We start from the raw sequence: 13756 nt of genomic DNA on the forward strand, positions 1-13756 counted from the left end.
TGCTATCTTGCTTGTTTGCCTCTTTGCTCTTATGTTTGCTTGCATCCTGTATGCTATGCTTGTCATTGCTATCTTGCTTGTTCGTTTTGCGCCATTTTGCTATTATCTATGCATCTCTCCCTTTCCATTGCTCGTCTACTAATTTCTTGTCTTTGCCTTTACATATACACATATAGAGTGAGGACACATGGTGCTAGGGCGCGATCTCCTATACACAAGCAAAAAGGGGCGGATGCAAGCTTGCCAACATGAGTCGAGCGGCTGTATTCAGTAGGTTTAGGGTTTAGCTTTTCCCTTTGGTTATGTACCCTTTTAAACCCCTTCCTTCCTCCTGCCTTTCTCCCTTAGATGGTTTGTATTAGGCATATCGTGTTTTGTACCATTCGTCCTCATCTCTAGAGTATGGCGACCCATATTTATTTTCCTACACCTTTATTTTGGGCCATGCTCTAGGGATGTAGGCATTTACTTTCCTATTCTGTGTGCTAGTATTATGCATGATGCATGTATATATATCCCTGCTTGCCCCTTTCCAGTGTGAATGTCATAATCCGTGTCATTTAAGGCTAGCAATGCTTAATTTCAACCGCGAAAGTAAGGTGTCTTCTCGCCGGATTTTCGCAGTGGAAATTTGGCATTTTGCTCGAATGCCTTAGGAAAGCATTTATTAGGACCACACCCGTTCAAAAGCCAAACCTCAAAGCCCCCTCATGCATGTAAAGCCCTAAAAGCCAATGACAAAATCATGTTTTTATTGCCAATTTCCAAAAATTAAGGTTTTATCAAAACAAAGAACTGTCCTTGGATAGGCGTTGTGGAGTTCCTAACACCTTCCTCACACGTAACCAAACTTCCGAACCTAATAATCAAGATTTTTTGCCATCCACATTAGATTAGGAAAAACGCCATTTTTTCTTAGCCTAGGATCAGTAATAAAATCAACTAGAAACAGGTAACCAATCACACCTTAGAAAAACCCAATGATTGGTGGCGACTTCACTTACCTTTGGTAATCCCTTAAAATTTGGTCTAGATTCTTGCCATAACGCCAAAGGTAGACCTATATTCCTCCACTGAGAGAGAGAAAGCACCTAAAGCTCCGCGCGAACAACACGCATATACATCGAAAGGGGCCTCCAACGAGCCCTGCGTGCGCGGGAGCTGTTGCCATGGCGGGTGGTCGAATGAAGGCACGACAGCGGCAGTCTTTTCCGCTTAGTCGGTCAATGCTAGGTGTCGACAATATAGGTTTGATGATATGATCTTGTAAATGGGTTTGATGAGTTTGAGATTTAGATTTAAGAAAACCATATGAGTTTGATGAGTTAAGATCTAGATCTAGGATTTGTTTGATGATTTGTCTAGAATTGATGATTTGTATAGAGGAGATAGAGATGGAAGAGAGTTAGGTGGAGAAGGGAGAGAGAGTTGACGGAGAAAAGAGAAAATATGATTTGAGAAGTGAGAGAAAAAATTATTAAAAAAATAAAATACAAAGCTATAGTAATCGTGCATATATGCACGGTTACTGTAGCAAATGTGCAAATATGCACACTTTTAGAAGCAATGACGTGAAACATTTTTGAAGTAAGATGTGTAAAATTTGTGTCTTTTTGTATTATGCAAATGTTTACATCCGCTAATGTGGATGCTCTTATATCTCAAGTCTCATCTCATCCACACAGAACGCACACTCATATATATGCACAGTTACTGTAACAAATGTGCAAATATTGACACTTTTAGAAGCACTGATGTGAAACATTTTTGAAGTAAAATGTGTAAAATTTGTATCTTTTTATATTATGCAAAGATTTACATCCGCTGATGTGGATGCTCTTATATCTCAATCTCATTCTCAAGTCTCATCTCATCCACACAAAACGCACACTCATATCCCAATTCCCAAACAACCACTTAAAAAAAAACAAACCTCTGACTACCTCAAACGGCCAACACACACACCCGCGCAAGAAAAGTAACACGAGTGCCCAACACCCAAAATGCTGACCAAAATAACAGCCACAGCCACAGCTTCTCTATCAGTAGTCTGTGCCCTTTCTTCTACAACCCCATCTCCATTTCTCTGCCATTTCACTTCCAACAGTTCCAGATTCTTTACCCCACCAAACCCTTTATCCAACTTCTTCAGCATTAGATGGAACACCAATAAACACAACACCTATAACAAGAACAAGTGCAACAACTTTGGTACGTCAAGAATGGAGAGTTTCACAATAAAGGCATCGGCGCAACCTCTTAAGAACGCGGAGGAGCTTATCAACTCTGTTGAAACATTCGTCTTTGACTGTGATGGTGAGGGGTCTTTTTTTTTTTTTTTCATTCTTGAATTGTTTTGTTTTTGTTAAAGTTATATGAACAAGAACAAAGTTAAAAAAAAAGGGAATTGCTTTAATGGCGTTGGATTGAATTGGTTTTTTTTGTTTATTAATTTGTGTTGTGATATGAGGACGGTTTGTTCTGTGTACGTACACGCGTGCTAATATGTTTGTTTGTTTAGGATAAGGAAATAGTTAAAACCTTAAAGTGCTTTTGGATTTCATATTCTCAAGGCATTATGCTAATTAATTTAGTTATTTTTAATTAAGGTTGAAGTGAATGAGAACCCCTTTTTTTTAAGAGAGTGGGGTTGGAAGTTTGATTTATGTTCAATTACACAATTATGATAAACAAATTGAAGGGGAAAAATTGGGTCAGGTTTGCCCTCTTGAAACAATTTAAGTTAATTTCTTAAGAACATTTCCTTAATCTCTTGAGAAATTTTAAAATTTCCTTTCTTTTCATACGTTGATTGTTGGAGCCCTAGCAATTGCACAATAACAACATATATACTGTGTAATTTCAAGCTAATGGCTAACAAAAAACCAGCTAATAAGAACCAATGGATGGAAGCAATCAACTTGAAGTATAATTAAAAACACTTAAAGAAATGCCTATTACAGATCTTTTTGTTTAGATTGGAACTATTTTGCTTTCTGCACGAGGTAACTTGAAATTGAACTTCATATCACTAGTCTAAAAAAAAGGTTTTCAATATATATTTTTCTGCACATGTATATGAGCAATTTTCTTATTTCACAGATGGTATAAAAATTAAATGAGCCATCCAAACCAGCTTCAAGAACATCGCAATCAGACCTCCCTTTCCAATTTGCGGCTTCCCATCTAAGCTCTAATCCCATCCCCAACTCTTTTATTGATAAAACAGAGTCGAAGAAGTCTTTACCAAATCCTTCTTTTAGGCCACATTCATAGAATAGGTAATTTACTATTTTCCATCAAACATATCCATTTTTGCCTCATTTTAGGGATCTCTCTGGTAGACCATTTGTTTAGAATGATTAGCCAGGTAATAAAAGAGTGCCTAGGAATTGATTTTGAGCATCAAATTAACTTTTACCAAATTACCTTGGGAAGACCACTTCTAAATAGTCTTCATATGGAATAAAAGTTACAGTCTTCATATTTAGAGGCTTCTCAAGTAACTGAGTCTTCTTGAGAAGTATAAAAAAACCAATGTCTAGGTATTGCTTTGAATGTTTACCAGATAATAAAATCCAATAGGATGCCAACTTCAGCTTATATTGTTGATTACAGAATCTACAATTTCATTAACATTATTGGCTGCGTCATCTGCCTCCCAGAATCAAAGGAACAAGTCCATCTTTAAGTTTTCAATCCATATATAGTCACATTTTGGTGTTTTGTTCCACAAAAGACATGCTAGTGCCCCAAATTAGTTAAGCGTTGGGAAATTGAGACTTGAGGAGTCTTCTAGTGACATTTTGGACAAATATGTTGGATACCACTTGAATCCAAAAGCTTTAGTCTACCATGTATACAATCTCACTTTTTTCTACTATTTTTTGATCTGGACTTCACACTTGCACATGAACTCCAAGACCAAGCATTACTGTAATGTGTAACATAAATGCATTCCCAATTTCAGAAAGTTGAATGACTAGGTCTACAATTTGTCATTGAAAAGTTTGAGGCAAGCATAAATGGGATAAATCTAGTGCTAATTTATTGGATAACATTTTAATAAATACCTTTTTCTGTTCGAAATTGATTTCTTTTTTAAATTAGCATATTTGAATTTTCTAATTAAAATAATTAGGTATGTGTTTGCAGCTTCTGTTCTTTTTTTCTTTGCTTGGGGGATTGGCTAGGTTACATTTCTAGTGATAATCTAATCAAAGATCTTTACTTTATTTATTATTGATTTGCAGGAGTTATATGGAAAGGAGATAAACTAATTGATGGAGTCCCAGAAACACTTGATATGCTTCGGTCCAAGGTCTGTATATGAATGTAGGTGTTACCTTGCATGCATTTGTATGTCTATGATAAATTATTATTATTATCATTATTATTTTGTCTTTTATCTGTTGACTTCCTTGTGAAATGATTACAATTGGGATTATTGCTGCAAAGTATTGGGCGTCAGTGAGTTGTTATGGCTATGAGATATTTGTTGATTTTCTTTTTCTGCAGGGCAAGAGATTAGTGTTTGTTACAAACAACTCAACAAAGTCCAGGAAACAATATGGTAAAAAGTTTGAGACACTTGGTCTGAATGTCAATGAGGTTAGTTAATAACTCTTCTCTCCCCATGTTTGCTAAACTTTGTTAATAATAACTTCTAATGCAACTGAATCGTTTCAGGAGGAAATTTTTGCATCATCTTTTGCTGCTGCTGCATATTTGAAGTCCATTAATTTCCCAAAAGATAAAAAGGTATTTATATTAAATTTGTATTTTACCTGGTGACACAAACAGAAAATTTCCTATTATACCAACAATGTAGGGATCAGCTCCATATGTCTGGGCAAGAGCAATTGTTTTAAAAGGAAATTTCCATTGTTGGCCATATATCCTTGTATATATGTCTTGATTGCAGTCAAGCTTTTTACACAAAATTTATTCAGTTACAGACTCTGGAAGGTCTTAACAGGAAGTTATTTTTCTAAAACCTAGAGCCTAACCCATATATGTTTAGTAGTGAACAATTTATCTACATTATGAATAATTTATCTACAGTTATAATGTATAGCTAGCAAAAGACTCAACAAATTACATGGCACATACTATGGTAATCTGCTTTTGGCCATCTTATGGCATAGGACGGATGCCAACACATCCAGTAGCTGTAAAGTCAGGGGCGGCGCCATATATAATTGAGGGTGGTCACAGGACCACCCTCAAACTTGAAAAATAAATAAATTTTATACCTAAAAAAAAAATGAAATTCTAAATTAATATGGATTGTTGACCACCCTAAAAAAAACTTGAACATCCTTAATAAAAATTTGTCCATTAAAAATAAAATTTGACTTCTCCAAAATTTTGGTCCATCGAAGATTGAACCAAAAAATTGTGAGAAGTGCTATGTTCACAATATGTTCTCAACACTTTCATAATAAATCTTAAGTGGCAGATTGTTACCGGTAGAAAAAAAATATGTAAATTAAAACTAGTAACACTTGCCAACTAAGATTTGTTGTGAAAATATTGTGGACGTAGCATTTCTCAAAAATTGTCCAAACAAACAAATTAGCCTAAAAGCCCAAATCAAATGTTTAATTGTGATATTTTAAATTATGTTTACAAAAGAAATATTTTAAAATTGCTATTTTTTTAATAAAAAAATGCATATTTTCCAATAGCTAGTTAGTTAGTACTCGCTTTAGTTTTTAGATGAATTTATTGGATTTATGTGATATATCTTGTACATACACGTATGCACTAAAATAATACCTCAATATTTTATTGAACATGATTAATGTGACGGTTTAATGCCTAATTTGAATACGTTGAATGAACTTGTAACTTACGCTTTATTTTTTTGTTATCACTATGGACAAAATTCTTATAAGGAAATCACCTTTATTACAAAATTTATCTTCTAAGCAAATTCGTATTCACTTGAATAATCTTCTTTTAGATCCTAGGCTATAAGAAAAGTTCTCATCTTTTCATCCTAATAATCGAGAGAAAATAAAAAGAGCACATTTACAAAGATGTTCTTGTCAACCACGTTGCCATGATTTCCCTAAAAAAGAAATTAGTGGAGCACTGCATTAATTTAATCATGATTAGTTTAAAGAATACAAAATATAGGTTGGAACATATCATAAAAAAGGATGATGCATTTTGTTTATATTGTTACTTATTTTGGTAAGATGTTGGTAATTGAAAGGGAGATCAGTAGTTTAATGATTACTTGACTGTTTATATTGAAAAAAAATGTAATTGATAGCATTAATAATGAAACTATCATATAACAATTTCAAAAAGTAAAAAACTTGTAGAATGAAATTTTAAAACTTTATGTATTTGTGATTTTTTTTTTTGTCAATATATTCAAATTTTATTTTTATGAAATTTTGTTTAATTTAAATTTCTTAATAACCACCCTGAACAAAATTTCTGGAGCCGTCACTACGTAAAGTTTATGATTCTGAAGAGGATACTTTACTGTTCCATGAAATGAGACTTCTACCATTATCTTCCTTCCATTTGTAATTTATTTCTGGTCTTCTTATAAGGCCTTTATCTCAAACCTATACAATACTGATTAAAACGTTGCACTGTGTTTTCTATTCTGGTGAATGCTTACAAAAATTGCAGAGCATTTTCAGTTTTCTTTATTATCTAACAGTTATATCTCTCTGCTTACGGTTATCCCGCTACCCTGATATCCTTCAAAATTTTTACTTGTTCATAAATCACAAATGGAAAGGCATGTTTAGAAATCTTGTTGATGCCCTGAATGAGTATGCTAACTAAGGGATATAGAAAATACGGTGCTGATAGCTGGTCATGATTTAGGTCTATGTGATTGGTGAGGATGGCATCTTGAAGGAGCTTGAGCTTGCTGGATTTCAATACCTTGGTGGGCCGGTATGTGTGAATTAAAATAACATAAGTTGCTTTCTTGATCCAAATATACTATAAATCTTTGAGTTTCTTTACATGTTCCAAATATATCTGCAACTTTTACATGATAGTGTGTAAATTTTGTTTGATTTATTTATTTATTTTTTATAATTCTGATATATCAGTTTTGATAAAATTTTTCAAGGATCACGTTAGATATGATTTCCTCTTACTATGCTGTTTGCAAAGCTTCATACCTAATCTGTACTTTTCTCTCATAGAAATTAATGGTTCAGCTGTTCTTACACAGTAGTTTTTGTGAAGTATTCACTCATGATAGCAAATTTAAATTTAAATTCTGTGGAAGATTTCTCACAAAGCTGAAATGATGGTATGGATATTGGTGACACATAAGAGCATTACAATAAATGACATGACAACAACAAATGTATTATTCATTTATTTTCATACAAATTGTTCGTTTGAGAATATCTTATTTAACTTTTTGCTGAAAGTATGCTAAAGTATACTTGTACTTTGAAAAAATTTTAAAAAGTGAGAAAATGAGGAAAAAAGTGAGATATTAAAAAGCTATACAAAAAAACTAAAAGCTAAAAAAAGCTGATCTTATAAGCTGATGCCAAACAGACACTAAGGGGCTGTTTGGCACGGTTGTTTAAACAACAGTTTTCAGTGTTTAAATAATAATAATACTTTTGACACGTATCTCTATAACACTCAAGCACGTATTTTCACAATACTAAAATTTGAACAACAATACTTAAACACTGCTACCAAACGGACCCTAAATATCTTAGACTTTTTCTGCGACATCCAGAAACCTAATTCAGTGTCACCTACTCTATAAAAATTATTTGATGCTATTGAAATATAGGTCTCTTGGTTGAATATTTGCTTAATTGCATGAACTAATTGTCTGCCAAAGCTGAGAGTTTCTATTTTATCTTAGGTGCACTGTCTTGACAGTCTATGCCAGTGATTATTCATTCCAACTAAATCATTTTTTCAACTAAAGAAGAACATCTTGGCATGTAAACCAGACATTGCCTGTGATGGAAATTTTAAAGAGCCAATGAGGTCTATATAGATGAGATTTTGTATGATAACATGATATTTTAAACATAAGTTTCTATCCTATGTTGCATAAGAAGAAAGTGATGTTTAGATAAAGTATAAAATTTCTACATGTTTTGCTTTTGGATGTTGACGATAAATTAATTTTAACGATTTCTCAACAAAGAGCAATTTGATCAACACCATCTTTGAGGATGTTGATGTTTGGAATATAATAATTTTTTCATGAAGCATCTTTATTATTTATGTTAGGGATATTTGTGGTTAGTGCAGATAACAAGTGTTGTTATATGGCAAGGTTGTTGTATGATTGTAATGCAACTGTATTAGTAGTTTCATTGTTTTTTTTTTTTTTTTGATAAATAACGGAATTGTATTAATCAAAAGTCCAGGTACACCGGGGGTGTACGTGGAAAACAGTACATCAAACACAAAAATTACAAAGATCAAGCATTTCTAAAAAAGTAGAACAAGGGAAAAGATTAAAGGAAGAACTCCACTCTAGCAAGGTGTGAAGAAGAAGAGATTTAACTTCTGAAATAGACTGTTCCTTCCCTTCGAAACATCTTGAGTTCTGTTCTCGCCAAATACACCATAGGACACAATGTGGGACAGCCCTCCATAAATCAATGCTCCGATGCCCATTGAAGGAACCTTGCCAACTCGAAAATAAATCAGAGACATCAAGCGGCATAACCCATTGAAGACCAAATAGAGCCCACACCATAGACCATAATTCATAAGCAATAGGACAATGAAGAAGAAGATGATTCACCGATTCTCCACTCTTTTTACACATATAACACCAATCTACAACTGCGACACCCTTATACCATAAATTTTCAGTAGTTAAAATCTTACCCAATGAGGCAGTCCAAGAGAAGAAAGCAACCTTAGTAGGGACCTTTGAACGCCACACAGGCTTCCAAGGGAAAGAAACGTCGAGAGTAGAGGAAAGGGAGAGATAGTACTCACTTTAAAATTCTTATTCCCAGTTGGTTTCCAGCATAGTTTGTCCTAACCTTCACCATTAAGGGGCATTGAATTGATAAGATCTAGAAAAGTGTAAAAATGTTTTGTTTCCCAATCTTGGGGAGCTCTAGAAAAAAGAAGATCCCAGTGAAGCTTCTGGTTAGGAAAGTGCATAACATCTGCAATAGAAGACTCCTTATTACAACTAATATTATAGAGTTCCAGAAAATCCTCCTGGAGAGTACAGCTCCCACACCACACATGATGCCAAAATTGAATTCTGTCACCAACACCAACACCAACACCAACCTTGAACTAAATGGATTTTGAAAAGGCGGGCCAGCCTTGTCTTATGGTTCTCCAAAGACTAACACCATAAGGATTAGAGACTTCTTTTGTACACCAACCTCCCCAATCAGTCCCATATTTAGCCTCAATAACCCGCCTCCAAAGATGGGTTGTCTCTCTTCCATATCTCCACAACCATTTCCCCAACAAAACTTGATTGAAGGTTCTCAAATTTTTAATGCCCAAACCGCCATACTGCAATGGAGAACAAACTTGGGCCCAATTTACTAGTCGGAATTTAGGAGACTCATCTATCCCACCCCATAGAAAATTTCTTTGAAGCCTCTCAATACGAATAGCAATATCTGCAAGAATAGGGAAGATATAGGAAATAAGTTGGCAAACTTGAGAGAGTGCTTTTGATTAAGGTAATCTTACCACCTTTTGATAAGTATAATCGCTTCCAACTCGTTAATCTTTGCTCCATTCTTTCTAGGATAGAGTTCCAAATCGCCCTGTCCTTGAATTTAGCACCTAACGGCAGTCCCAAGTAAGTCATTGGCAAAGATGACTGTCTACAACCCAACAATGCCACAAGCTCCCCCATATTAGTCACCTCTCCAACTGGAACTAATTCTGACTTAGCCAGGTTAATGTGCAACCCTAACACTGCCTCAAAAGAGGCTAAAATCTCCCGCAAATATTCAATCTGACTTGCTGTAGCATCACAGAAAATTAAAGTGTCATCCACAAAGAGTAGATGTGTCACCATGAGGGGGGTATTAGACTTGGTACCAACAGTGAAACCCGAAATGTGTCCAGCCAGAACCGCACCATCCAACAAATGACTTAATGCCTCCATAACAATAGCAAATAAGAGCGGGGAGAGAGGATCTCCTTGGTGCAGCCCCCTAGAGCTCCCAAAGAAATACTTAGGGGAGCCATTTATCAAAATTGAAAATCTCACTGTGGAAATACAAAACAAAATCCACTTTCTCCATTTCTTAGAGAATCCGCAATGCTGCAACATATACATAAGAAAATCCCAGCTGACATGATCAAAAGCTTTCTCCACATCCAACTTACATAAAACCCCAGGTATCCTTGCCTTGAGCCTACTATCCAAACACTCATTAGCAATTAAGACAGAATCTAGGATTTGTCTATCCAGAACAAAAGCATTTTGAAACTCAGAGATAATTCCAGTAATCACCCTTCTCAGCCTATTAGCTAGCAACTTGGAAATGACTTTATAAATACTACCCATAAGACTAATAGGTCTAAAGTCTCTCACACTGACATCATCAACTTTCTTTGGAATGAGAGCAATGAAAGTTGCATTAAGGCTTTTCTCAAAAACAGCTTGTGAATGGAAGTTGGCAAGAACCTCCATAATTTCAAGTTTTAAAAAGTCCAACAAGCCTTAAAGAAAGCCATTGAGAAACCATCTGGTCCTGGAGATTTATCGCCATTACAACCTTGGATGACACCATATACCTCCTCTTCCTCAAATGGTCTTTCTAACCAAGCAGCTTCCTCCTCAGAAATCATAGAGAATTCCACTTCATCAAGAACAGGTCTTTGGCCCTCATTTTCAGAGTACAATTGTTTGTAGAAATGAGAGATGCAAGCTGCTATTGAATTAGGATCCGATGTCAATTCACCTTCTACCAACAGATTGTCTATAGTATTAAATCTTCTGTGGGAGTTTGTTGTTCTATGAAAGAACTTAGTGTTTCTATCCCCCTCTCAGATCCAAAGGGCCCTAGATTTCTGCCTCCAACATATTTCAACCATAAGAGTTACCTTTTCAAGATCAATGCGAAGCCGTTCTTTTTCCAAAGTCTCATCATATGATAGAGGACGATTATCTTCCAGCAAGTCAAGTGCTTCAAGGTTCTTCCATGACTTGTTCATCTTATCCTCCACATTGCCAAATTCTTCTACATTCCATTTCTTTAAATCTAGCTTCAAAGCTTTCAATTTGCTTGCAAACCGAAAGCTAGGGGAACCTTGAAAATGATATGACTCCCACCAAGTTCTCACTTTCTCCACAAAACCCTTTGCCTTTAACCACATATTCTCAAAGCGAAAAGGATGACTGCCTCTGTGAAAATTTCCCCCTTCTAACAAAACTGGAAAGTGGTTTGAAAGTAATCTATGCAGTCTTTTTTGACGAATATTAGGAAAGTGCTCTTCCAAATTAGAAGAGAGAAGAAACTTGTCAAGCCTAGACCGCGAAGCCACTTCTCTAGAATTAGACCAAGTGAAAGTACCTCCCTCTAATGGTAAATCAATAAGATTGTGTTCGGAAATGAAATCTGAAAAATCAAGCATGGCTGATGAGAAAGAGTCTGCACCAATCGCTCTGAAGGAAATCGCACGACATTAAAATCGCCTCCAATGCACCAAGGCACATTCCACCAACTATGAATACCAGCCAGCTTTTCCCAAAGCAGTCGCTGGTCACAATCAGAGTTTGGTCCATATACACCAAAATGATCTACCACATTCTTAAATTTGCAAGAGATAGAAAACCTTCCCATTGCTTCGTCAATTTTTTCAACCATCCTTCTATCCCACATCACCAAAACACCCCCCCGAAGCACCTATAGAGCCCAAATATAGCTAATCCAAATGTTGACAGCCCCACAAGCTTCGAATCTCTCTCCTTGTTATCAATTCCATTTTTGTTTACTGCAGACAAATAATGTCTGCACCCCAACCTTTGATCATGTTCCGAATTCGAAGTCTTTTTTTACAATCATTCAGCCCCCTAACATTCCAGGAGATAATTTTCAGATTCATTGAGGCACCACAAAATCCCGTTCCCCACTGGCAACTCCTACCAAATCAAAATTATTCTCAAAGTTCCAAGAATTTAGCAGACTTTTCAACTCTCGACACCCTTTATAACTTGTCTTAGGCTCTCTCTTCTGAGAGCATTCTACCTGCATTTTAGCTTTCTTCCTAGCCTCCAAAGCTAAAAAAATTCCAGTAATTTCCGCTTCGAAGCCTTCCAAGGAAGTACCCACAGATTTCTTAAAGGCTTTAATTCGTTTCTCAATCCATGGTGATAATTGAGTGGAAGCATCTGCCACTTCTACAAGTGGAGCAATTGGGTTAGCCATCGCCAAAGGTTGCACAACCAATGGTTCTTTAACGTTTTCCCAGTTTACAAGACCCCCATCAGATTCCCCCAACTCACAATTTGACCTTGAAACAATAGAAACATTATCCAGAGCACCATCATATTCATCCGCCCAACTAACAATATGCCCTTCTTCCTTGAAAGTGTTGTTACCTTGTCCCACAGCTCCCTTGAGATTGGAAAAATCTGACAAGCTCCCAGGAGAGTGGTAAAGTGAGAGAGGAATAGCTATATGCCTCCCTCCACGAAGTTCTAAGACCCATTTCTCTGAATTACCCCAGGTGTGCTCCAAATCTTCAACAAAATTCTTAATGGAGGGGTGAGGCTCAACATGACAATCCTCAGTTGTAACTAGCATCGGAGTTACTGGCAAATCGGAGAGCGTAGCACTGGCCACTGCAGTAGTGCTTGATTGAGAAATGCCGTTGGTCAATGGTGGGCGGTTGATGCCCAATATAGACCCAAATTGTAAAGAATCAGCCCGTGGTGGAGAAGAGCTGCTGCTGTTGGTGATGGGGCTGTTCTTCAGTGGTGGGGAGATATTGATATTGGTTGTCGATGGAGAGTGGGACTGTTCTTCACTGGTGGGGAGATGACGCTGTTGAACAACGGAGTGGTGTCCTTGATGATGGTGGACGTCAGAGGCATATCGGTATCGTTACTAGTGGTGCTCCTTGGTGGGTTAGAAGTTTCGTTGCTGGTAAAGGTAGTTGAAGGATGCATGGAGGGGGAGGTGAGCTTCATCGGCATCATATCGGTGCATTGATGAGAGTGGGTGGCTTTAGGCTTAGAAATAATGGGTTGCTGAGGTTGGGCTTTAGGCTTAGAAATAATGGGTTGCTAAGGTTGGGCTTTAGGCTTAGGTTTGGGGGCCCAGTTTTGGGCGTACATGTTATGGCCCTTGAAAGTATTGGGCCTCATTCCATGGCTAATTAGATTGGAGCCCACATCTTTAATAAAAGAAGAAACCACAGCCCACTGCCCCTCTTTTCCACGCTCTACACGTAAAGAGATGTCTGGAGTCAGCAAATCTCTTTTGACAATCACATTAATATTAGACAAAATATCAGCCCCGAATTGTGCCGTATCTTCCCCAGAATAACTCTTGCCTTGATCACAGTATGAATTACTGGGAATTGAAGGTTTCAAATTTTGAAAGACAAAAATTTTCTCCTTACCTGTATTTTTTGCACTGCTGTGATTATGAGGTCTACCAACCACCACCTCTGCATCAGCCTTCGGTGCACTTTGTATTCTATGAAGTGATCCCTGACTACTCAAGGAAGTTGGTTTTAAAATTTTCCTCAGGTTTAAGCCAAAGCCACGCTAGCCACTACCCAACCTTCC

General features: G+C 36.6%; 1 protein-coding gene across 1 annotated transcript in view; it reads left to right on the forward strand.

The window, feature by feature from the left end:
- The first annotated feature begins 1925 nt into the window (after positions 1-1925).
- The window catches only part of LOC126691649 (phosphoglycolate phosphatase 1A, chloroplastic-like), a 35730-nt gene continuing 23899 nt past the window's right edge, over positions 1926-13756 (forward strand). Inside the window, exons 1-5 of the mRNA XM_050386698.1 lie at positions 1926-2316; positions 4254-4321; positions 4519-4611; positions 4690-4761; positions 6856-6927. Coding sequence (XP_050242655.1) covers positions 2004-2316; positions 4254-4321; positions 4519-4611; positions 4690-4761; positions 6856-6927 — 618 coding nt within the window. The 5' untranslated portion in view covers positions 1926-2003. The remainder of the gene's footprint in view (positions 2317-4253; positions 4322-4518; positions 4612-4689; positions 4762-6855; positions 6928-13756) is intronic.

Source organism: Quercus robur, chromosome 1 (assembly GCF_932294415.1).
Source record: "Quercus robur chromosome 1, dhQueRobu3.1, whole genome shotgun sequence".
NCBI lineage: Eukaryota > Viridiplantae > Streptophyta > Magnoliopsida > Fagales > Fagaceae > Quercus > Quercus robur.